The 25,065-nt window shown below is 41.5% G+C and overlaps 1 protein-coding gene across 12 annotated transcripts in view; it reads right to left on the bottom strand.

The window, feature by feature from the left end:
- LOC129815315 (CUGBP Elav-like family member 4) overlaps positions 1–25,065 on the bottom strand; it is a 146,516-nt gene that overhangs the window by 102,972 nt on the left and 18,479 nt on the right. For all 12 annotated transcript variants that reach the window (XM_055869021.1, XM_055869020.1, XM_055869014.1 and 9 more), the window contains exon 2: positions 1,256–1,338. In XM_055869021.1, coding sequence (XP_055724996.1) covers positions 1,256–1,338 — 83 coding nt within the window. The remainder of the gene's footprint in view (positions 1–1,255; positions 1,339–25,065) is intronic.

Raw genomic sequence — 25,065 nt, forward strand, 5'->3', positions numbered from 1 at the left:
TTTGGAGGAAAAAGGGGGAGCCTTGCAAGCCGAAGACTACCATCCCAACCGTGAAGCTTGGGGGTGGCAGCATCATGTTGTGGGGGTGCTTTGCTGCAGGAGGGTCTGGTGCACTTCACAAAATAGATGGAATCATGAGGAAGGAACATTATGTGGATATATTGAAGCAACATCTCAAGACATCAGTCTGGAAGTTAAAACTTGGTCGCAAATGGGTCTTTCAAATGGACAATGACCCCAAGCATACTTCCAAAGTTGTGGCAAAATGGCTTAAGGACAACAAAGTCAAGGTATTGGAGTGGCCATCACAAAGCCCTGACCTCACTCCTATAGAAAATGTGTGTGCAGAACTGAAAAGGCTTGTGCAAGCAAGGATGCCAACAAACCTGACTCAGTTACACCAGCTCTGTCAGGAGGAATGGACCAAAAATTCACCCAACTTATTAGGGGAAGGTTGTGGAAGGTTACCAAAACGTTTGACTCAAGTTAAACAATTTAAAGGCAAATAGTTTGGGCACAGACCTGGATAGTAAGACAGAACTCTGCAGGCTATCTCTGTAGTAGATTGCAACTCCGCCCCCTTTGGCAGTTCTATCTTGTCTGAAAATGTTACAGTTAGGGATGGAAATTTCAGGGCTTTTGTTCTTCCTAAACCAGGATTCAGACACGGCTCGGTCATCCGGGTTGGCAGAGTGTGCTAAAGCAGTGAATAAAACAAACTTAGGTAGGAGGCTTCTAATGTTAACATGCATGAAACCAAGACCTTTACGGGTACAGAAGTCAACAAATGAGAGCGCCTAGGGAGTGGGAGTGGAGCTAAGCACTGCAGGGCCTGGATTAACCTCTACATCACCAGAGGAGCAGAGGAGGAGTAGGATAAGGGTACAGCTAAAGGCTATAAGAACTGGTTGTCTAGTACGTTCGGAACAGAGAGTAAAAGGAGCAGGTTTTTGGTCACGGTAGAATAGATTCAAGGCATAATGTACAGACAAAAGTATGGTAGGATGTGAATACAGTGAAGGTAAACCTAGGCATTGAGTGACGATGAGAATGATATTGTCTCTATAAACATCATTATTTTACCATTAGTTTACCATGTATTCTCCTGGCTGTATGAGAAGGTGCTTGGGGGGATATACAGTACATAGAGCAAATGGGCACCCTCTTCCCTATTTAGTGCACTAGCTCTGGTCAGAAGTAGTACACTATATACGGAATAGGGTTCGAAGACTATGACACTGTGGTGGTAACATACCCCTGGCAGGGTCTTCTGCTCGTGGAGGGCATTCTGAGCTTTCAGGGCCGACTCTCTGGTACAGTAGGTAAGGAAGGCACAGCCTGAGAGAGAGGACAGAGAGGGCAGAGAGATGGTAAAGAAATGTTAGCATACTGGGACAAACACTGAGAGAAAGCAACTGGAGGAGGAGACCACTCAAAACCATCACAGAGAAAATCCAAAAACAACACAAACAGCCGTCCCCTGAGTATGAGAGAGAGAGAGAGAGAGAGAGGAGAGAGAGAGAGAGAGAGAGAGAGAGGAGAGAGAGAGAGAGAGAGAGAGAGAGAGAGAGAGAGAGAGAGAGAGAGAGAGAGGAGAGAGAGAGAGAGAGAGAGAGAGAGAGAGAGAGAGAGAGAGAGAGAGAGAGAGAGAGAGAGAGAGAGAGAGAGAGAGAGAGAGAGAGAGAGAGAGAGAGAGAGAGAGAGAGAGAGAGAGAGAGAGAGAGAGAGAGAGAGAGAGAGAGAGAGAGAGATGAGAGAGAGAGATGAGAGAGAGAGAGAGAGGAGAGGAGAGAGAGAGAGAGAGGGTCGTCAGGGTTGTAATCTGAGCCCTGCACTCTTCAATATTTACATCAACGAATTGGCCACTATTCTAGATAAATCCTCAGCTCCTGGTGTTAGTCTCCATAATTCAGAGGTTAAATGCCTACTCTTCGCAGATGACCTATGCCTGTTGTCACCCACAGCACATGGCCTACAGCAGAGCCTGGATCTGCTAGAGCAGTACTGCCAGACCTGGGCCCTGGCAGTAAACCCCAAAAATACTAAAATAATGATTTTCCAGAGAAGATCCAGATCTCAGGGAATTAGACAAAGTTCTCAATTGGTACAAAATATATAGAGTACTGCACACACTACAATTACTTAGGTTTAAAAATAAGCTCAACTGGACACCTTAATGAGGCAGTGAATGAACTGAGAGAGAAAGCACGCAGGGCATTCTACGCAATTAAAAAGCAAATTCAAATTGAAATACCTATTAAAATTTGGCTAAAACTAATTGAATATGTCATTGAACCAATTGCACTTTATGGCAGCGAGGTGTGGGGTCCACTTGCAAAACAAGATTTCATCAAATGGGACAAACATCCCATTGAAACCCTGCATGCAGAGTTCTGTAAGATTCTCCTACATGTCCAGAGGAAAACTACAAACAATGCATGCAGGGCAGAATTAGGCAAATATCCACTAATAATAAAAACTCAAAAAAGAGCAATTAAGTTTTGGAAACATCTAAAATACAGTGACCCCCTCTCATATCACTACCAAGCCCTGCAATACCAAGAGCTGAGCAAAGAAAAGAGTCCCCTCATCCAGCTGGTCCTGGGGCTGAGTTCACAAACCTGTTCTACTAACACACTGAAGCCTCAGGACCAGAACATCCAATCAATCAGAATAAACCAAATTACAACACAGTCAAAACAAAACTACATTGCTTATTGGGAAACACAAGCACAAGCACAGAGCAAAATGCAGTGCTATCTGGCCCTAAATCGACAGTACACCATGGCTAACTATTTGACTATGGTTACTGATCAAAACCTTAGAAAAACCTTGACAAAGTACAGGCTCAGTGAGCACAGCCTTGCCATTGAGAAGGGTAGACACAGGAAAACCTGGCTCCCTGTAGAGGAAAGGCTGTGCAACCACTGCACAACAGCAGAACTTGAGACGGAGCTGCATTTCCTGACAAAATGTCAAAAATATAAAACAATTAGAGAGTGTCATTTCCCCAAATTTGAAACTCTTATTCAAGGTTTCAAAGACCTCTCTGATGAGGATAGGCTACCCGTCCTGTTGGGGGAGGACGCAGAGAGCTGTGGGTTGGCAGCGCACTACATTGCTGCCTGCCATAAGTTGAGGGACAGTGTCTGACAGACCAATCAACCTGCACATGTACTCTACTGTATGTTTATTGTTATTGTTGAATGTATGGTTATTTTGACACTTAGTTATTGTTGTTACTGTTGTCCCGTTGACCATTTTGATTCTCATTTTTATATTGTAAATAAGCTTTGGCAATATGTACATTGTTACGTCATGCCAATAAAGCAAATTGAATTGAATTGAAAAATTGAATTGAGAGAGCGAGCTCCACACACACACAGCAAGCCTGCAGCTAAAGAATTATATCTCTGTGTGCATAGATCTGTGTGTTCTTTCTTTAAAGACAACCGTTTAGTTTTGCTTACGATAACTTCTTACTCTACAGTATATATGCAGAACAATTTACTTTCCCTATTGCCACTTCTTATATAGCAGAGATTTGGAAACGTGTGAAAGCTAATCTAGCTACAGTAGCTACTTTCTTCCATAACATGTCAAATCTGATGTGTCTCTCCCTGCCAGTCTAAGTCTGCGGTTATCCAGTCGTCCATCGGTATGTGTCAGTCCTCACTTTGCTGTGACAAGGCAGACATTTCCCCGACAGCCTCTCTCTCCGCTCTATATGTTCCCACCATCCCTTGTTTCCTTAGCACCTGGCTAACGTGAGGGGGCTGCCAGAGAAATGCCAGGGACTCAGGCAAATGAGGAGATACCTCGGAAACATGTCACTCACACAGGCCCCCTTGACAGAAAGCCTACAGTGGGGCAAAAAAGTATTTAGTCAGCCACCAATTGTGCAAGTTCTCCCACTTAAAAATATGAGAGAGGCCAGTAATTTTCATCATAGGTACACTTCAACTATGACAGACAAAATGAGATTTTTTTTTCCAGAAAATCACATTGTAGGATTTTTTATGAATTTATTTGCAAACTATGGTGGAAAATAAGTATTTGGTCAATAACAAAAGTTTATCTCAATACTTTGTTATATACCCTTTGTTGGCAATGACAGAGGTCAAACGTTTTCTGTAAGTCTTCACAAGGTTTTCACACACTGTTGCTGGTATTTTGGCCCATTCCTCCATGCAGATCTCCTCTAGAGCGGTGATGTTTTGGGGCTGTTGCTGGGCAACATGACTTTCAACTCCCTCCAAAGATTTTCTATTGGGTTGAGATCTGGAGACTGGCTAGGCCACTCCAGGACCTTGAAATGCTTCTTACGAAGCCACTCCTTCGTTGCCCGGGCGGTGTGTTTGGGATCATTGTCATGCTGAAAGACCCAGCCACGTTTCATCTTCAATGCCCTTGCTGATGGAAGGAGGTTTTCACTCAAAATGTCACGATACATGGCCCCATTCATTCTTTCCTTTACACGGATCAGTCGTCCTGGTCCATTTGCAGAAGAACAGCCCCAAAGCATGATGTTTCCACCCGCATGCTTCACAGTAGGTATGGTGTTCTTTGGATGCAACTCAGCATTCTTTGTCCTCCAAACACGACGAGTTGAGTTTTTACCAAAAAGTTATATTTTGGTTTCATCTGACCATATGACATTCTCCCAAACTTCTTCTGGATCATCCAAATGCTCTCTAGCAAACTTCAGACAGGCCTGGACATGTACTGGCTTAAGCAGGGGGACACGTCTGGCACTGCAGGATTTGAGTCCCTGGCGGCGTAGTGTGTTACTGATGGTAGGCTTTGTTACTTTGGTCCCAGCTCTCTGTAGGTCATTCACTAGGTCCCCCCGTGTGGTTCTGGGATTTTTGCTCACCGTTCTTGTGATCATTTTGACCCCATGGGGTGAGATCTTGCGTGGAGCCCCAGATCGAGGGAGATTATCAGTGGTCTTGTATGTCTTCCATTTCCTAATAATTGCTCCCACAGTTGATTTCTTCAAAGCAAGCTGCTTACCTATTGCAGATTCAGTCTTCCCAGCCTGGTGCAGGTCTACAATGTTGCTTCTTGTGTCCTTTGACAGCTCTTTGGTCTTGGCCATAGTGGAGTTTGGAGTGTGACTGTTTGAGGTTGTGGACAGGTGTCTTTTATACTGATAACAAGTTCAAACAGTGCCATGAGCTCTCACCCGTGAGAGGTAGCTGCATTCCTTTTCATTTTTAAAGACAAAGGTATTCTCCGGTTGAAACATTATCGAAGATTTATGTTAAAAACATCCTAAAGATTGATTCTATACATCGTTTGACATGTTTCTACGAACTGTAATGGAATTTTTTTTACTTTGTCTGGCCTGCGTGTCATGAATTTGGATTTTTGAACTAAACACGCAAACAAAAAGGAGGTATTTGGACATAAATTATGGACTTTATCGAACAAAACAAACATTTATTGTTGAACTGGGATTCCTGGGAGTGCATTCTCATAAAGATCATCAAAGCTAAGGGAATATTTATAATGCTATTTCTGATTTCTGTTGACTCCACAACATGGCGGGTACCTGTATGGCTTGTTTTTGTGTCTGAGCGCTGTACTCAGATTATTGCATGGTGTGCCTTTTCCGTAAATTTTTTTTGTAATCTGACACAGCGGTTGGTTTAACTTCTTATAGCTGCAGGGGCAGTATTGAGTAGCTTGGATGAAAGGTGCACAGAGGTGCCCAGAAAAAACGGCCTGCTCCTCAGTCATAGTTGCTAATATATGCATATTATTATTAGTATTGGATAGAAAACACTCTGAAGTTTCTAAAACTGTTTGAATTTCTGTGAGTATAGCTCATGTGGCAAGCAAAAACCTGAGAAGAAATCCAAACGGGAAGTGGGAATTCTGAGGCTGGTTGATTTTCAACCAAGATCCTATTGAAATCACAGCGAGATATGGATGAGTTTGCACTTCCTACGGGTTCCACTAGATGTCAACAGTCTGTAGAACCTTGTCTGATGCCTCTACTTTGAAGGGGGGCCGAATGAGAGGGGAATTAGTCAGGTCTGCCATCGCTCATCTGAAGGCAACGTAATTCTCCGGTTGGAACGTTGTTCAAGATTTATGTTAAAAACATTCGAAAGATTGATTCAATACATCGTTTCACATGTGTCTACTGATTGTTACGGAATATTTGGACGTTTTGTCTGCTTTTTGTGAACGCGCTTCCTGACGTTGGATTTGTTAACCAAACTCGCTAACAAAAATAACTATTTGGACATAAATGATGGACATTAACGAACCAAACAAACATTTCTTGTGGAAGTGGGAGCCCTGGGAGTGCATTCCGACGAAGATCAGCAAAGGTAAGTGAAGATTTATGCTTTTTGAGTTTTGTTGACTGCACAATTTGGCAGGTAACTGTATGGCTTGCTTTTGTGGCTGAACACTGTTTTCAGATTATTGAATATTGTGTTTTGCCGTAAAGCTTTTTGAAATCTGACAGAGCGGTTGCATTAAGAACAAATGTATCTTTAATTCTATGTAAAACATGTATCTTTCATCAAAGTTTATGATGAGAATTTATGTTATTTGACGTGGCTCTCTGCAATTTCTCTGGATATTTTGGAGGCATTTTTGAACATGGCGCCAATGTAAACTGAGGTTTTTGGATATAAATATGAACTTAATCGAACAAGACATACTGTATATGTATTGTGAAACATGAAGTCCTATGAGTGTCATCTGATGAAGATCTTCAAAGGTTAGTGATTAATTTTATCTCTTTGTGCTTTTTGTGATTCCTCTCTTTGTCTGGAAAAATGGCAGAATTTTTCTGTGAGTTGGTGTGTGTGTGAGCAAATTAAGTGTGTGTGTGTGTGTGTATGTGTGTGTGCGTGCGCGGGTGCGTGTGCGTGTGTGTGTGCGTGTGAGTGTGAGTGTGATTGTGCGTGAGTGTGTAGAGTCCTGTGAGTTAATACAAATGAAATGGTCAATGCAGATATGTAGCCATTTTGTTTGCTATTTGGCAGTCTTATGGCTTGGGGATAGAAGCTGTTCAGGAGTCTGTTGGTGTCAGACTTGTTGCTCTGGTACCGCTTGCCTTGCGGAAGCAGAGAGAACAGTCTATGGCTTGGGTGGATTGAGTCTTACATTTTTTTCCTGGCCTTCCTTTCACACTGCCTGGTATATATACATATGTTTTTCATTGAACCTTTACTTAGAAGGCAATTCAGTTAAAGAATAAATTCTTATTTACAATGACGGCCTACCCCGGCCAAACCCGGGCGACGCTGCGTCAATTGTGCGCCGCCCAATGGGACTCCCAATCACGGCCGGATGTGATACAGCCTGGATTCAAACCAGTGACTGTAGTGACGCTTCTTGGCTGTCCGCACCACACTCTGTAGCACCATGCAATTGAGGGAGGTGCAGTTGCCACATTAAGCAGTGCAGCAGCCAGTAAAGAAGCTCTCAATGGTGTATAGCCTTTTGAGGATTTGATGGCCGATGCCATTAACCTCCTGAGTAGGTTGACTATGTGCTTGGGTGTGGACCGTTTTAAGTCCTCAGTGATTTGGACACCGAGGAATTTGAAGCTCTCGACCCACTCCCCTACAGCCCAGTTGATGTGGATGCGGGCGTGCTCGCCCCCCATATTCCCTGGAGTCCATGATCAGCTCCGGGGTCTTACTGATGCTGAGGGAGAGGTTGTTGTCCTGGCACCACACTGCCAGGTCACTGACCTCCTCCCTATAGGCTGTCTCATCGTTGCCGGTGATCAGGCCTACCACCGTTGTGTCAGCAAATCCAGGATCCAGTTACAAAGAGAGGTGATCAGTCCCAGGGTCCTAAGCTTGGTGACGAGCTTGGAGGGGACAATGGTGTTGAACGCTGAGCTGTAGTCAATGAACAGCGTTCTCACAAAGGTATTCCTCTTATCTAGGTGGCTGGGGGAAGTGTGGAGTGCAATTGCGTCGTCTATGGATCTGTTGGGGCGGTATGCAAAATGGAGGGGATGATCTAGAGTGTCTTGGATGATGAAGTTAATATGTGCCATAACCAGCCTTTCAGAACAGGGCGTTAGTCATTTTTGCAGGTAGCCTTAGAGTTTTTGGGAACAGGAATGATGGTGGTCAGATTGAGACGTGGGGATTACAGGCTGGGACAAGGAGAGGTTGAAAATGACCGTGAGTATACCTGCCAGGAGTCGTTGACAAAAAAAACTCCAGCCACCCAAGTCATAGACTGTTCTCTCTGCTACCACACGGCATGCTGTATCGATGCACCAAGTATGGAACCAACAGGACCATGAACAGCTTGTACTCCAAAGGTATAAGACTGCTAAATAGTTAGTTAAATAGTTAGCCAATAGCTATCTGGACTATCTGCATTGACCCTTTTTGGACTAACTCTTTTGACTCATCACATATGCTGCTGCTAATGTTTATTGGCTATCCTTTTGCCCAGTCACTTTATCCCTACCTATATGTACAGGGCATTCAGAAAGTATTCAGACCCCTTGACTTTTTCCACATTTTGTTATGTTACAGCCTTATTCTAAAATGTATTAACTTCTTTGGGAAAGGGCGGCAGTATTGAGTAGCTTGGATGAATAAGGTGCCCAGAGTAAAATGCTTGTTACCCAGGCCCAGAAGCTATGATATGCATAAAAGTATTTGGATAGAAAACACTCTAAAGTTTCCAAAACTGTTAACATAATGTCTGTGAGTATAACAGAACTCATATGGCAGAGACAAATCCTGAGACAAATCCAACTAGGAAGTGGGAAATCTGAGGTTTGTAGTTTCAGTTAAGTGATAGCCTATCCAATATGATGTGTCTATGGGGCCAAATTGCACTTCCCAAGGCTTCCAGCAGATGTCAACAGTCTTTAGAAAGTTGTTTGATGCTTCTATTGTGGAAGGGGGTCGAATAAGAGGTGGACTAGGATGAGGCCAATGAGTTGTTTACTGCGTGGTCACGCGGGCGCGCCGTTCCTTCTTTTTCCTCTGTAATGAATACGCTGTTGTCCGGTTGGAATATTATTTAAGATTTATTATAAAAAGACCCTAATGATTGATTGTAAACATCGTTTGACAAGCGAAAAAAACAGAGGTATTTGGACATAAATATGGACGTAATCGAACAAAACAAACATTTCTTGTGGAAGTGGTAGGAGTGCATTCTGTCCTAGGAGTGCATTCTGACGAAGATCAGCAAAGGTAAGTGAAGATTTATAATGCTATTTCTGACTTTTGTTGACTCCACAATTTGGCGGGTAACTGTATGGCTTGCTTTGGTGGCTGAACGCTGTACTCAGATGATTGAATATAGTGCTTTTGCCATAAAGCTTTTTTGAAATCTGACACAGAGTTTGCATTAAGAACAAGTTATCTTTAATTCTATGTAAAACATGTATCTTTCATCAAAGTTTATGATGAGTATTTCTGTTATTTGACGTGGCTCTCTGCAATTTCTCCGGATGTTTTGGAGGCATTTCTGAACATGGCGCCTATGTAAACTGAGGTTTTTGGATATAAATATGAACTTTATTTAACAAAACATACATGTATTGTGTAACATTGAGTCCTGGGAGTGTCATCTGATGAAGATCGTCAAAGGTTAGTGAATCATTTTATCTCTATTTCTGCTTTTTGTGACACCTCTCTTTGGTTGGAAAATGGCTGAATGCTTTCTGTGACTAGGCGCTGTCCTAACATAATGATATGTTGTGCTTTAGCCGTAAAGCTTTTTTGAAATCGGACACTGTGGTTGGATTAATGAGAAGGGCATCTTAAAAATGGTGTAAAATACTTGTATGTTTGAGGCATTTTAATTATGAGATTTCTGTTGTTTGAATTTCGCGCCCTGCAATTTCACTGGCTGTTGGCGAGGTGGGACGCAAGCATCCCGAACGATCCCAGAGAGGTTAAATAGTTTCCCCCCCTCCCCCCATCAATCTACACACAATACCCCACAATGACAAAGCGAAAAGAGGTTTTTAGACATTTTTGCTAATTTGTTCAAAACAAAAAAACAGAAATTGCACATTAAGTATTCAGATTCTTTACCCAGTACTTTGTTGAAGCACCTTTGGTAGCGATTACAGCCTCAAGTCTTCTTGGGTATGAGCTCTACTGTTACGTCCGTCGTTGGATGAATGAGACCTAAGCGCAGCGTGGAAAGTGTTCATGATATTTAATACTGAAAACACCGGCAAAACAACAAAAGAATGAACGAACATAACGTCCTGCAGGCTACCTAGAAACTGTGCAAAAACAAGATCCCACAAACTAGGATGGAAAACAGGCTGCCTAAGTATGATTCCCAATCAGACAACAACAGACAGCTGCCTCTGATTGGGAACCATACCCGGCCAACAAAGAAATAGAAAACTAGAATGCCCACCCAAATCACACCCTGACCTAACCAAAGAGAGAAATAAAAAGGCTCTCTAAGGTCAGGGTGTGACAGCTACAAGCTTGGCACACCTGTATTTGGGGAGTTTCTCCTATTCATCTCTGCAGATCCTCTCAAGCTCTTTCATGTTGGATAGGGAGCATCGCTGCACTGCTATTTTCAGGTCTCTTCAGAAATGTTTGATCGGGTTCAAGTCCGGACGCTGGCTGAGCCACTCAAGGACATTCAGAGACCTGTCACGAAGCTACTCCTGCATTGTCTTGGCTGTGTGCTTAGGGTCATTGTCCTGTTGGAAGGTGAACCTTCACCCCAGTCTAAAGGTTCTGAGCACTCTGGAATACGTTTTCATCAAGGATCTCTCTGTACTTTGCTCCGTTCATCTTTCCCTCGATCCTGACTAGTCTTCCAGTCCCTGCCGCTGAAAAACATCCCACAGCATGATGCTGCCACGACGATGCTTCACCATAGGGATGGTATTGGTGAATTGATGAGCGGTGCCTGGTTTCCTCCAGACGTGACGCTTGGCATTCAGGCCAAATAGTTCAATCTTGGTTTCATCAGACCAGAGAATCTGGTTTCTCATGGTCGGAGACTCCTTTAGGTGCCTTTTGGCAAACTCCAAGCGAGCTGTCATGTGCCTTTTACCGAGGAGTGGCTTCCGTTTGGCCACTCTACCATAAAGGCCTGATTGGTGGAGTGCTGCAGAGATGGTTGTCCTTCTGGAAGGGTCTCCCATCTTCACAGGGGAACACTGGAGCTTTGTCCGAGCGACAATTGGGTTCTTGGTCACCTCCCCGATTGCTCAGTTTGGCCGGGTGGCCAGCTCTAGGACGGGTCTTGATGGTTCCACGCTTCTTCCATTTAAGAATGATGGAGGCCACTGTGTTCTTGGGAACCTTCAATGCTGCAACTCCAATCAAGTTGTAGAAACATCTCAAGGATGATCAATGGAAACAGGATACACCTGAGCTCAATTTCGAGTCTCATGGCAAAGATTCTAAATACGTATGTAAAAAAGATATTTCAGTTTTTTCTAATAGCGTGTTTTAACTTTGTCATTATGGGGTATTCTGTGTACATCGATGAGGGATTAAAAAAAAAAGATATGTTTTAGAATAAGGCTGTAATGCAACAAAATGTGGAAAAAGTGAAGGGGTCTGAATACTTTCCAAATGAACTGTATTTACCTCAATTACCTGGTACCTCGTGTATATAGCCATTTTGTCGTTACTCATCATGTATTTATTCCTTGTGTTATTATTTTTCTATAATTTCTTTTTTTTTCTCTCTGCATTGTTGGTAAGGGCCCATAAGTAAGCATTTCACTGTTAGACTACACCTGTTGTTAACGAAACACGTGACTATTAACATTTGATTTGATTATTCTATTTGATTTCTGTGCATGCTCTGAGAATGCGTCCAGGAATACCGTCCAGCCCCTCAGCCTTGTGAGTGTTGACCTGATTAAAAACCTTATTCAAGTCGTGCTCGGAGAGCAAGATCACCAAGGCCTTCCCGGTGTTGGCAGGGGCCCTCATGCACTGCTCAGTGTTATTTCTTTGTTGTCAAAGTGCATAAAATGCATTGAGTTCGTCTGGTAGAGAGACACTGTTGCGCAGATCCAAGCTGGGTCTTTCTTAGTAATCCGTAATGGACTGTAGCCCCTGCCACATGCTGCGGGCATCGGAGCATGTGTAATAGGATTCCACCTTGTTTGTATACTGTCCTTTTGCTTGTTTGATGGCTCTGCGGAGGTCTTAGTGGGACTTCTTGTACTTGTTTGTGTCCTCAGCTGTAGCCTTGGGGTTGGCTGCGATAGCCCTGTGTGCTGTAGCCCTGTCATTTATTTTAGTGCCAATCTCGGTATTAATCCAGGGCTTTTGATTGGGGAAGCGGCAAACCTTCACGCTAGGGACAATGTCGGTGATGCATTTCCTAATGAAGCCGGTGACGGAGGTGGTTAGCTTGTCGATGCTATCGCCGGAGTCCCGGAACATATTCCAATCAGCGCTAACAAAGCAGCACAGCCTCCGATTCGGAGGACCATTTCTCTACGGAGCGCATCATGGGTACTTTCTGTTTGAGCTTTTGCTTGTAGACATGAAGCAGGAGTATAGACTCATGATCGGATTTGCAGAAGGGGACGAGGGAGGGCCTTCTATGCTTGCTCAAGGATAGAGTAACAACGTTCTTAATCCGCCCTAGAGCCAAAAGAGACATGTTGATGGAAGTTGGGCATAAAGTGTCTTAATGACGTGAAATTAAAATCCCCAAAAACCAGATTAGCAACCTCCCGGTGCATGATTTCCTGCTTGTTGATAGCCTACTGTTGATACAGTTTGTTAAGTGCCACCTTGCTGTTTTTTTTGTCCTGAGGTAGAATATATACAGCAGTCACGATAACAACTGAAAACTCTCTTGGGAGGTAGAAGGGTCGGCGTTTGACTATCAGGTTTTCCAAGGCGGCTGACCAATGGGTCAAGACTTCCACTCTGCTAGAGTCAGCACACCATTTGCTGTTGATGAAGAGGCATATCCCTCCCCCTCTCGATTTTCCTGAATCCAATGTCCTCTGCTCGGTCGAGTTGAATAGGCAAGGGGGTATCTTGTCCGCACATGACATACCGGTAGTAGTAATTGATAGGCAGTCATATTTTGTTGCCTTGCATTGTTTTACAATACCTCAAATTCAAATCAACAACAGTGCAGAGAAGGGAAGGACAGATATGTTGAATTAGAGAGAAAAGAAGAGAGAGAGTGAGAGAGAGGTAGAGATAAGGGCATTTAAAGGACCAGGAGAAAGCAGGGGTAGAAAAGGGAGAAGAAAGCGATGAAGAGAAAGAGGCTAAGCGGAAGAGGGAGTATAGATGAAGAGGGGGATGAGAGAGAGGTAGATAAAGGTAGAGAGAGAGAGGGAGCGAAGATAAGATCACCTAGCTTCTGTGAACACCATTCCCCTGTGTCCTACACTCGCCTCTTATCTCAACCATTGCAGAAACCCTAAAGGGGAACACACCCACCGAGAGAGAAAGAAATAAAAAGAGAAAGACAAGGGAGTAAAATGGAAACAGGGATTGAAAGACACAAGGTCTAAAAAGTACAAAAGACGGGTTGAAAAGACACCACTACTCTTCCAATTACGTGTATTGTCATCATCTTACCAGTGATTGTTTGAGAAACAGCTGTCGTGATAATAATGTTTACTGCCAAGTGGCCAAACTCTCTTCTCTTTTGTTAAAAGAGATTCCGTTTTCATGATGTCAAACTGAAGATTTACTGGCATCAATTAAGCTGGTCCCTATTTCATAGAGTCTACTTTTACCCAGTCATAATTATGATTTAAAAGATGTGAGATCATGAGACTTGCTATTATCCTTCATGCTTTTGTCATTTATGGCTCCATCTACTAAAAAGTGTTACCATTAGTTCTCATTCCAATGTTTTCGTCCTAAGTATCTTTTGTCCATTTATTCTAGAATCACGAAACGGGAAATACAAAGTTGTACCTGTTTTCCACCTTATGTTTCTCAATGCTCTTTAAACTATTAGACCATTTCAGATAGAGCCTTAAGAGTCAACTGCATGAAATGACTCTATACACCCTTGCACATAAGGAACTCTGAAAGAAAATCATTGCTTTGAAACTTTATTCAGCCAGTCAATAGAAATCTCCAGATCTCTCATCACTGTTTTGTTAGTGTCAAGGGGTGCGTAACTGGTGGCATGGAAGACAAACGCAGGAGAGCAGAACTTGGTAAATAGCCAGAGCCGTTTAATGTACATAACTACCGGTATACAAAAATAACAAAACACATGGGCACAAAACCAGTATCGCACCAGTCACATAAAGCACACGTACTTACAATAAACAATTCCCGACAAGGACATGGGGGAAACAGAGGGAACATATACAACATGTAATTAGGGAATTAAAACCAGATGAGTGCGACAACCAGACAAAACAAATGGAACATGAAAAATAGATCGATGACGGCTAGAAGACTGGCGACGTCGACCGCCGAACACCGCCCGAACAAGGAGAGGAACCGACTTCGGTAGAAGTCGTGACAGTTAGCATCTATCTGGACCTGAAAGGCACGACCAAGGACAAACTTTTCTCCATACACAAAATACGTCTTCACTTCAGTTTATAGATTGATTTTATGACATAAAAACCTGACTAGATTACTATTATGTGAGGCCTCACTTCTCTGTGTGTTGTACTACTAAAGCCTTTGTAACACCAATATTTATATCAAAATACTTCATTGCAAATGAATGAATGGACCATGTTATTCTATAATGCATGCAATAGCAACACAGTCACTTGTTGGAAGGCTAACAAACCAACCAAATAATTTCTTAACATGTATCCCTTTAAGGCAGATCAGTAATCCCTTGGCTCAGTGTGTACAAGGGCTGTGTCCATATATTATTCAACATCTTGCTATAGTCCCCTTTCTTTCAAGACCACTGTCAGGTGAATGGACTTGATAGGTTTCCTTATAACACTTTCAGATCTTTGCATTGAGGAAACAAGATAAGGAAAGGGGGTTATCTTATACTCTAAAATATGTATTTGGCTGCAGTAAATCCTTGATGAAATAAAAATGCTATATGAGCTCGGAGCAGAGTACGCAAAAAGAAAATCTTCAATTACTTTGCAGAGAAAACGTCCGTTTTTTTTGTTCAGTAAAATAAGCCTTAATAATTCAGCAGCTGTTTCAGAGACTAATGAATGCTAAAAGTGACGGCATGCATTCATAATGGGGTGAAATACCCCAGACTCCCTTTACTATACCAATCCTCCAGTGCTTACACAAGGTACAAAATGAACCTTGAGAGAGAGGGGGGGACGGGACATTTTGATCCCAGTTTTGATCTTGGTCAGGTCAAAACCTATAAAAGGCACAGACTAACAGAAAGGAACATTGAAACAGCATGTCACTGCATGTGGATAGTGGAGGTCAGTGAGTGCACCACATCTCTCCCTGCATGCTACTCCATGCAAACTCCAAGCATGCATCCAAAATGGCACCCTATGCCATAGGCCGATATCGGCACTGGTCAAAAGTAGTGAACTATTTGGGAATAGAATGCCATTTGGGGTGCAGCCTAAGCTCTAGTTAATCGATTGGCAAAGGATGAAAAAGGGCTGGCTCTAATGTGTTGCATGTGAAGGATTTACTGGAGAGCAGAGCCACTGAATCAATGGAGTAGAAAATGCATCATTAGGACAGTGTTGTTGCCGTCGTCCCCTCTCTACGCGCTCCTGAGAGGGATGGGGACTACACACACACACACACACACACACACACACACACACACACACACACACACACACACACACACACACACACACACACACACACACACACACACACACACACACACACACACACACACACACACGCACACACACACACACACCCCTCTGCTTGCACCACAATCTTACTTAGAGCAGTCTGTCAAGGTTTATATTTATTAGTAATAGAGCTATAGTATAGAGACACAGTACAGCGCATTCAGAAAGTATTCAGAGTCCTTGACTTTTTCCACACTTTGTTACGTTACAGCTTTATTCTGAAATTGATATTCTGAATGTTTTTCCTCAATCTACACACAATACCCCATAATGACAAAGCGAAAACAGGTTTATAGAAATTTCTGCAAATGTATTAAAAATAAAAAAGTTAAAGCAGAAACAGACACATACCAGCATATACTGTATACATACACACATGCATACAGGCACACTTTGAGTTCTCAATGTCACTAGTCAGTAGTTTATATTATTCTCTCATTCATACCTATTCTCCACTGTCATTGTTTCGTAAATATGTGTGTGATTATTTTCAATAGTGGAGTCTACTAATTCTAAAACAGTAAATTACCTTCACAAAGACATAGGCTAAGTTAACTACACATTATTTTATTAATGTTCATTCATAATGAAGTTAATCCATTTAACCTTGTCCCTTCATTGGCCCCTTGTTTACTACGTTTGCAGGTTGTTGCTCCCCAGGCAATTGGACTTGTGCTTTGTGCAGATAAATATTTCAGTAATATTTCAACCTAATTTTGTAGCGTAATCCTTTCCATCTCACAGTTCTTTCACATTAACAATCGAGAAGAAAACAAAACAAAAAAATAGTAATTTGTCAAAAACAGGAGCAGGGGTCTGAGTCTGACACACAGGGGTTGGTCTGCCCTCCCATTACAACACTTACAACCCTAAACACAACCATTAATATTCCTCTCCTCTCCTTCCTGCTTTCCTGCCCTATTATTTCGCCTCGGCAGAGAGACGGCACGTCTTGTCCTATCCCGTCCTCCACAGGGGAGACGAGACGAGAGGACATTCCAAACAGGGGCAACTTGGGGAGGTCTCGGGGGGGGGGGGTGGAGAGGGAACATGGATCATTACACTTCCTGTTGCGTCCTGGGAAGAAAATGACGCTACTCCTGGGCCAATTGATTCTGGAGAGTTAATTTGCTTTATTAGTGAAGACGTTGGACCCGCGAGGGGATCCCGTCCTACACCCGGAGGCCCCCCTTACTCCTCCACTCCCCCCTCCCTACCTCCCTCCACCACTCAAATCCAATTCCTGCAAAAAAGAAACCCTGCGTAATTGTTTTCCCTCCATCTTCCGTGTCATTGTCAGATGGGTCCTGTGGGATTATTAGCAACCCCAGGTCCCTCAATAATTCATCCTAAACTATTTATACACAGATGGAGAGTCCTCTAATGTCTCCCTCAGTGATCTTATCTGACGTTCAGACGGAGAGCGAGGGGGAGGGAGAGAAAGACAGAAAAACAAGCGATACAGTGAGGTGAGAGATTGAAAGAGTGAGAGAAAGGGAGACAAGGGGGCCGACTGAGAAAGAAAGGGATGGGGAGTGGCAGTGAGACAGCAGCACAGAGGAGTGTGTGTGTGTGTGTGATTCTTTCCAGAGAGAGAGCGAGAGAGAGAGAGAAAAGCTTTTTTTTTTGGAAGAGGCACAATGACCCTGTTTCATGGTGTTTCAGTTTCAAGGTGAAGCCGTTCTCTCTCTCCCCCGCTTTGCCAAAGTGTACAAAAGCACCATCCGGGGACTAGCAGCCTCCCCCACACAATCCTTCATTAATGGCTTTTAATTAATCTGGCCCCTTTTTTTCCTCCATTTAACACAATTAAGATGTTTGCAAGGCGGACATGGAGCACCAATCATTAAAGGAAGGGCACATGAAAGACACAGGGATTTTCATATTTTACATATACACCATGCAAACACACAACAGATAGTTATCCCTCCTCTGTATTATGTCAATGAATAAGATCAACAAACACAGCACTGAGTCATTCCGCCATTCCTTCATAAACACATAGTCATACGATATCATCCAACATTAGCATATTAGCATTTGCACATTAAGCAGCTTTTATCATTCTAAATACAAAGCGGGTGGTTTGAGAAAAAGGCTTTCTAACTTGTTTTTTAACTGCCTAGTTGTGAGTTTTAACTAGGCTTTGTGGAAATAATGTTTTTTCAGGGGAACAAATAGTTACTTTGGAGGTAACAACAATTATTTAAAGATCCCTAAAAATATTTGAATTCAGATACCAGGAAGTGAATACTTTTCAAAACTATTTTAATACAGATCTCAGAAAGTAACTACTTTTGTACACTATTAGAATACAGATCTGAGAAAGCAACTAATTAAAAAACGTATTTTTGTTATACAGATTTCAGGAAGTGACTACTTTTCTGAGACTATTGTTTGCCTTCAACACGTGGCAGGGCTGTATCTGGAACTACTTGTTGAAAATAGAAATAGAATGAAAACAGCACAAACAACTTACTATACTATTCCAATCTATCTAGTTTAATTCCAAAATGCTATATACACACATTTTTCATATTAGAGTTTTGACACCATGTGTGTGTGTAAAATATTACTGTTGTCAGATTTTATTCATTGATTTTTAAAGCCTATTAAAATGGGTGTTGTTGCAGATTGATATGTATCCATTGTTTAGCTCAAGTTTAAGTTTTGTGTCCTGTATATTTTACTGTGATATGTGGTTGTCTCACCAAGCTATCTTACTATAAGGGCACTAACTGTCTCTCTGGATAAGAGATTCTGCTAAATTACTCAAATGTCAAATGTAAATGTTTTACATACAGATCTCATATTACTGCACTGATTCATTTTAGATTAAAAAAAATTAATATTAATGCCACAAATGTATCATCATTTTTTGGGGGGCTATTTGTCACATTTGACTGTGTAAAACCAAGCAGAACTACCTATTTCTCTGAGAGTGAGGTGGATATACAGAACCAGTCAAAAGTTTGGACACCTACTCAATCCAGGATTTCTCTTTATTTTTACTATTTTCTTCATTGTAGAATAATAGTGAAGACATCACAACTATGAACTAACACATATGGAATCATGTAGTAACCAAAAAAAGTGTTAAACAAATCAAAATCTATTTATATTTAAAATTCTTCAAAGTAGACATTGTTTGCCTTGACAGCTTTCAAATATTATTTGTTTTTCTGAGACCTGTATTTGAATATCAAAGAAAATAGTTGCCTTTTAGTTGAATCTATATAAACTATATTTGACTATCTCAAGGATTTGAAAAGTTGGAAATTAACAATTAAACAATAAAATAAAAAAATGTTCTGCCCAAGTCTGTTAGCCAAAGATACCTGGGTTATCCTCCCGCCCTGCCTCGGTGGAGAGACATTCTGTTGTCGTCTGACTAATGAGGCCGCTGGCACAGGCAGTCGATTTTCACTCCTTTTATCGGCTCTTGAGCTGCAGATAATTATAAATATTTAGCCATTTGGCAGATGCTTTTACCCAGCTCACTTAGAAGGCTGCAACTCCCTCTTGGACAAATTGGGACATTGAAATGCAGATTGGAATCAAAGAGTTTTTACATTTCGCATTGGAAGAAAATGTGGGTGGAAGAATGGAACTCTGTAAAATTGATTGGTTAGATGATCATAACAATGGCTAGTAGGTGTCTGATCCTTGCTGTACCATAGAACATTAACGTACATGTACAGCATGACATGCCCATAGATCACATTTAATGTAATGGTATTGTGCAACGTAATATTACATCTTGAAACTTATTTCACTTTGATGTAAATAGGGGTCCATTTTGCCATTTTTATCCTAAGCATCGCCAGCAGGTCTCAGTCAGACCAGTACTCAGTGGGAACTGGCAACCTCTGTCCAGAATTAGTAGGACTATGCCCTGTCCGGAGGGACCATTGTGTCCTAACTTCTTGTGAATAGGGGGGCGCTGTTTACACTTTGGAAAAAATCGCGCCCAAATTAAACGGCCTCGTACTCTGTTCTAGATCATACAATATGCATATTACTATTACTATTGGATAGGAAACACTCTGAAATTTCTAAAACTGTTTGAATTATATCTGTGAGTAAAACAGAACTCATTTGGCAGCAAACTTCCATACAGAAAGTGACAATTCTGAAAATGAGGCTCTGTGTCAGGAACTGCCTATTCAACTGGCTTTTATTTATGGATCTGTATGCACTTCATACGCCTTCCACTAGATGTCAACAGGCAGTGGAAGGTTGAATGGGGTGTCTAGCTTGATGTGAGGCCGAATAAGAGCTTTTGGAGTGACAGGTCTGCTCTTTTGTCAGTTTTCATCTGCGCGCCGGGGAACCTCACATTGTCTTCTGAAAAGCGTTCGGTATACACTACGAATTGCTCCGGCTCTCATTTTATTGGATACATATGAGAAGAACATCATAAAGTAGGATTTTCAACCGAGTTTGACCAGTTTATTCGACGTTTATTGGGAATTTTGTAATTTTTCGTTCCATGCGCCAAGAGATGATGGACACGTGCGCTCCACAATGCTAGCCAAAGTTGCTAATTCGACAGAAGAAATGGACATTCTTAAACCAAACAAGGATTTATTCTGGACCTAGGACTCCTTGCACAACATTCTGATGGAAGATCAACAAAAGTAGGAGAATATTTATGATGTTATTTCGTATTTCTGTGGAATATGTTGGCTCCAACACCGCGGAGAATAGGTGAGCGCTGTCTCACAATAATGCATACTGTAGGTTGTAGTAAAGTTATTTTAAAAAATCTAACACAGCGGTTGCATTAAGAACCAGTGTATCTTTCATTTGCCATATAACAAGTATTTTTATGTAAAGTTTTTGATGAGTTCTTTGATTAGATTAGGTGACTGTCCAAAATATCTCCGGAGATTTTGGTGAATTGTTGCTACGTATTCACAATGTATAACCACGATTTGCAGCTCTAAATATGCACATTTTCGAACAAAACATAAATGTATTGTATAACATGATGTTATAAGACTGTCATCTGATGAAGTTGTCCAAAGGTTAGTGATTCATTTTATCTCTATTGCTGGTTTTAGCGAAAGCTATGTTGGCGGTGAATAAATGTTTTTGTGTGTTTGGCTATTGTGGAAAGCTAATATAATTCTATATTGTGTTTTCGCTGTAAAACACTTAAAAAATCGGAAATATTGGCTGGATTCACAAGATGTTTATCTTTGATTTGCTGTACACCATGTATTTTTCATAAATGTTTTATGATGAGTATTTATGTATTTCACGTTGCTCTCTGTAATTATTCTGGCTGCTTTGGTGCTATTTGTGATGGTGGCTGCAATGTAAAACTACGATTTATACCTCAAATATGCACTTTTTCAAACAAAACATAAATGTATTGTATAACATGATGTTATAAGACTGTCATCTGATGAAGTTGTTCAAGGTTAGTGATTAATTTTATCTCTATTTCTGGGTTTTGTGAAAGCTACCTATGCTGTGGAAACATGCCGTTGTGTGTTTGGCTATTGTGGTTAGCTAATATAAATACATATTGTGTTTTCGCTGTAAAACATTTTAAAAATCAGAAATGATGGCTGGATTCACAAGATGTTTATCTTTCATTTGCTGTATTGGACTTGTGATTTCATGAAATTATATCCCTGTCGCGTTAGGCTAGGCTATGCTAGTCAGCTTTTTTGATGAGGATGCTCCTGGATCCGGGATCACTGAAAGGTTTTAATGTAAATTATTTCTTAGTCTAGAAACCTACAAGTGGTGCTAGGGAGAGATCTCAGAAGCCATGAAATAATTTGCTGAAGGGTTTCTTTCCAAATCATTCCTGGGCTGACTTGTTCGTTGAGTTATGTGCTGAATGGCTAGGCAGAGAGCCAACTGAGCCCACAGGCCGCTGAGCCAAGTAGTCTACTGTATTAGACGCACACACACACGCACGCACGCACGCACGCACGCACGCACGCACGCACGCACGCACGCACGCACACACACACACACACACACACACACACACACACACACACACACACACACACACACACACACACACACACACACACACACACAAAGCAATATTCTTACACACAGATCTATACTGAGGCAGGGGCCACAAATCGTAATATTGATATCATGCAGCATTTGTGGCATTGATGAATTAATTCATGTACACATATCATGTATATATTTTGAACTACAGCATACATTATCTTCAAAATAAACATTCCACCACGTAAATAATTGTTTACTCATTGCATAGCTTCGCCAACTAAAACCCACATTTCTAAAAAGGCAGTATATATTTAAGCGTCAGGAAATGAATGGAGGCGGACGGCAGTATGCTAACCTTCCTGTCGTTCCTTTAACCTTACCCTAACATCAATGGAACTATACCTAACCTTAACCTCGCCCTTGTTCCTCAACCTAACCTTAAACCTAATAACCCCTAATATATTTTGACCCTTTTTTCTTATGTGGGTCAAATATCCACTTATCTAGGAGATAACCAACTGAAAGCAGTTCACATGAAGTGTAGCAGAGAAAAACAGCAGGTACTATTATAGGCACAACAAAAACATTAACACGTTGTAAAAAATGGCTGCTTACATCGGTGAGCGCTTGCTTATTCACCCCTGGGGGCGGCTTCAAGCAGCGAGGCTGAATTCTGCTCCCATTGCAGGAAGGTCATTGTCCTTCCAGGGCAGTGATTGCCACAGATTAGTGCTTAAATCTTGCAAAACGCAACCTATAAATTACATCAAAGGACAGAGGGGTCAGAGCCTGCCGTGGAACGGGGCCAGGAGCCATCTACTTGCAGGGAGGGGGACATGTGTCTTTGGGAGTCCCTCACTCTCTCTGTGCCTCTCTCTCTCTGTTTCTTGCTTTCTCTCTCTCTGCCTCTATCACTCTGCTTCACTCTCTTTACCTCTCTCTGAATGCACTCTTCATTTCTTTCAGTCTCCACCCTGCCCCTTCCAAAAGCACATCTGAAGTTAGTATTCCATCCATCATAAATTTGATTGAGACTTGACCTTAGTAGTACCAACTCTTACCCTTACCCCCAAACTTCCTCCGAACCCTCGAAAACTTCCCCATGACTTATTCACCGTCCTCCATTTTCTGCATCAAACTGCCTTGAATAATTAAGGAAATCATTCCTAAAGCCTTCCCGACCTCCATTTTACATGTCAACTTGGTACATTTTTTATTGGGTGCATGAAATAGAAATGAAATGAGATGGAAAGGAAGTCTAGTTGAAGCAAAGACTCCCCCAGTCTCGGTTAGGGGTATAACAAGTTAATTCCCAGAGGGATAAATGCATATCTTACCTCACATAATGACACAAGCTTTGCCTCTTAAGTCTTTGGCTTCCGCTCCATAGGATCAACAGCAGAGAGGTAGCTAGTTCCAGGATCAACAGTCTTTGGCTTCTGCTCCATAGGATCAACAATAGATAACTACATTGCAGCTAGTTATAGAATCAACCGCAGGTACCCTGTAGCTAGTTCTAGGATAGTAGCTAGTTCTAGGATCAACAGCAGAGATGTACACTGTCACTGGTTCTAGGATCAACAAGAGATCAACACTCTCTCTAGTTCTAGGATCAGAAACCAATGGGTACACTAGCTAGGCCTATGTTCCTTGTTCCAATGTTGATCTTAACTACATATTTTGTGTCTACTAAAAGCTTTTATCTATTTTGATTTATACTTGTGTACCTGTTTCTTGTCACACATGCTTATATGATCTTTATTTTGCTCATTATTCATGATATTGAACGAATGTATGCTAATTTAACGGATGCTTTGATTTACTTTCGCTTGTTTAAACTTGTGTACCTGTTTCTTGTCACACATGCTTATATGATCTTTATTTTGCTCATTATTCATGATATTGAACGAATGTATGCTAATTTAACGGATGCTTTGATTTACTTTCGCTTGATTTATCTTCTGTTGTTGCCCTAATATTCCTTCTATTGGATATGCTGTAATGCATCCCACAGGTTTCATTGAAAACATCTCGACGTGTATCCTGATTTTTATTTTTTATTTCACCCATTTCATGTTCCCACATTGATGTTTAAAGTTCCAAGATACAGTATATGCTACTACAAAAAAAGTATGTATGATCCAAAAGACACACACCTACATGTATATTAAATGGTGAACAATCATGATATTGTGCTTAATGCCATCATATCATGTCTTTGTCTGATTCGAGTACACATTTCAGGCTTTGATTCCATTCAGTCACCTAAACCTCAAGACAGCACGGAGAGGCAAACACACACACACACACACACACACACACACACACACACACACACACACACACTCACACTCACACTCACACACACACACACACACACACACACACACACACACACACACACACACACACACACCCCTCTGCTTGCACCACAATCTTACTAAGAACAGTCTGTCAAGGTTTATATTTATTAGTAATAGAGCTATAGTATAGAGACACAGTACAGTGCATTCAGAAAGTATTCAGAGTCCTTGACTTTTTCCACACTTTGTTACGTTACAGCTTTATTCTGAAATTGATATTCTGAATGTTTTTCCTCAATCTACACACAATACCCCATAATGACAAAGCGAAAACAGGTTTATAGAAATTTCTGCAAATGTATTACAATAAAAAACAGAAATACCTTATTTACATACAGTTGAAGTCGGAAGTTTACATACACCTTAGCCAAATACATTTAAACTCAGTTTTTCACAATTCCTGACATTTAATCCTAGTAAAAATTCCCTGTCTTAGGTAAGTTAGGATAACCACTTTACTTTAAGAATGTGAAATGTCAGAATAATAGTAGAGAGAATTACTTATTTCAGCTTTTCTTTCTTTCATCACATTCCCAGTGGGTCAGACGTTTACACTCAATTAGTATTTGGTAGCATTCCCTTTAAATTGTTTAACTTGAGTCACAGTTTGGGTAGCCTTCCACAAGCTTCCCACAATAAGTTGGGTGAATTTTGGTCCATTCCTCCTGACAGAGCTGGTGTAACTGAGTCAGGTTTGTAGGCCTCCTTGCTCACACATGCTTTTTCAGTTCTGCCCACAAATTTTAGATAGGATTGAGGTCAGGGCTTTGTGATGGCAACTCCAATACCTTGACTTTGTTGTCCTTAAGCCATTTTGCCACAACTTTGGAAGTATGCTTGCAGTCATTGTCCATTTGTAAGACCCATTTGCGAACAAGCTTTAACTTCCTGACTGATGTCTTGCTTCAATATATCCACATAATTTTCTTTCCTCATAATGCGATCTAT

The sequence above is a fragment of the Salvelinus fontinalis genome, chromosome 18, assembly GCF_029448725.1.
Source record: "Salvelinus fontinalis isolate EN_2023a chromosome 18, ASM2944872v1, whole genome shotgun sequence".
NCBI lineage: Eukaryota > Metazoa > Chordata > Actinopteri > Salmoniformes > Salmonidae > Salvelinus > Salvelinus fontinalis.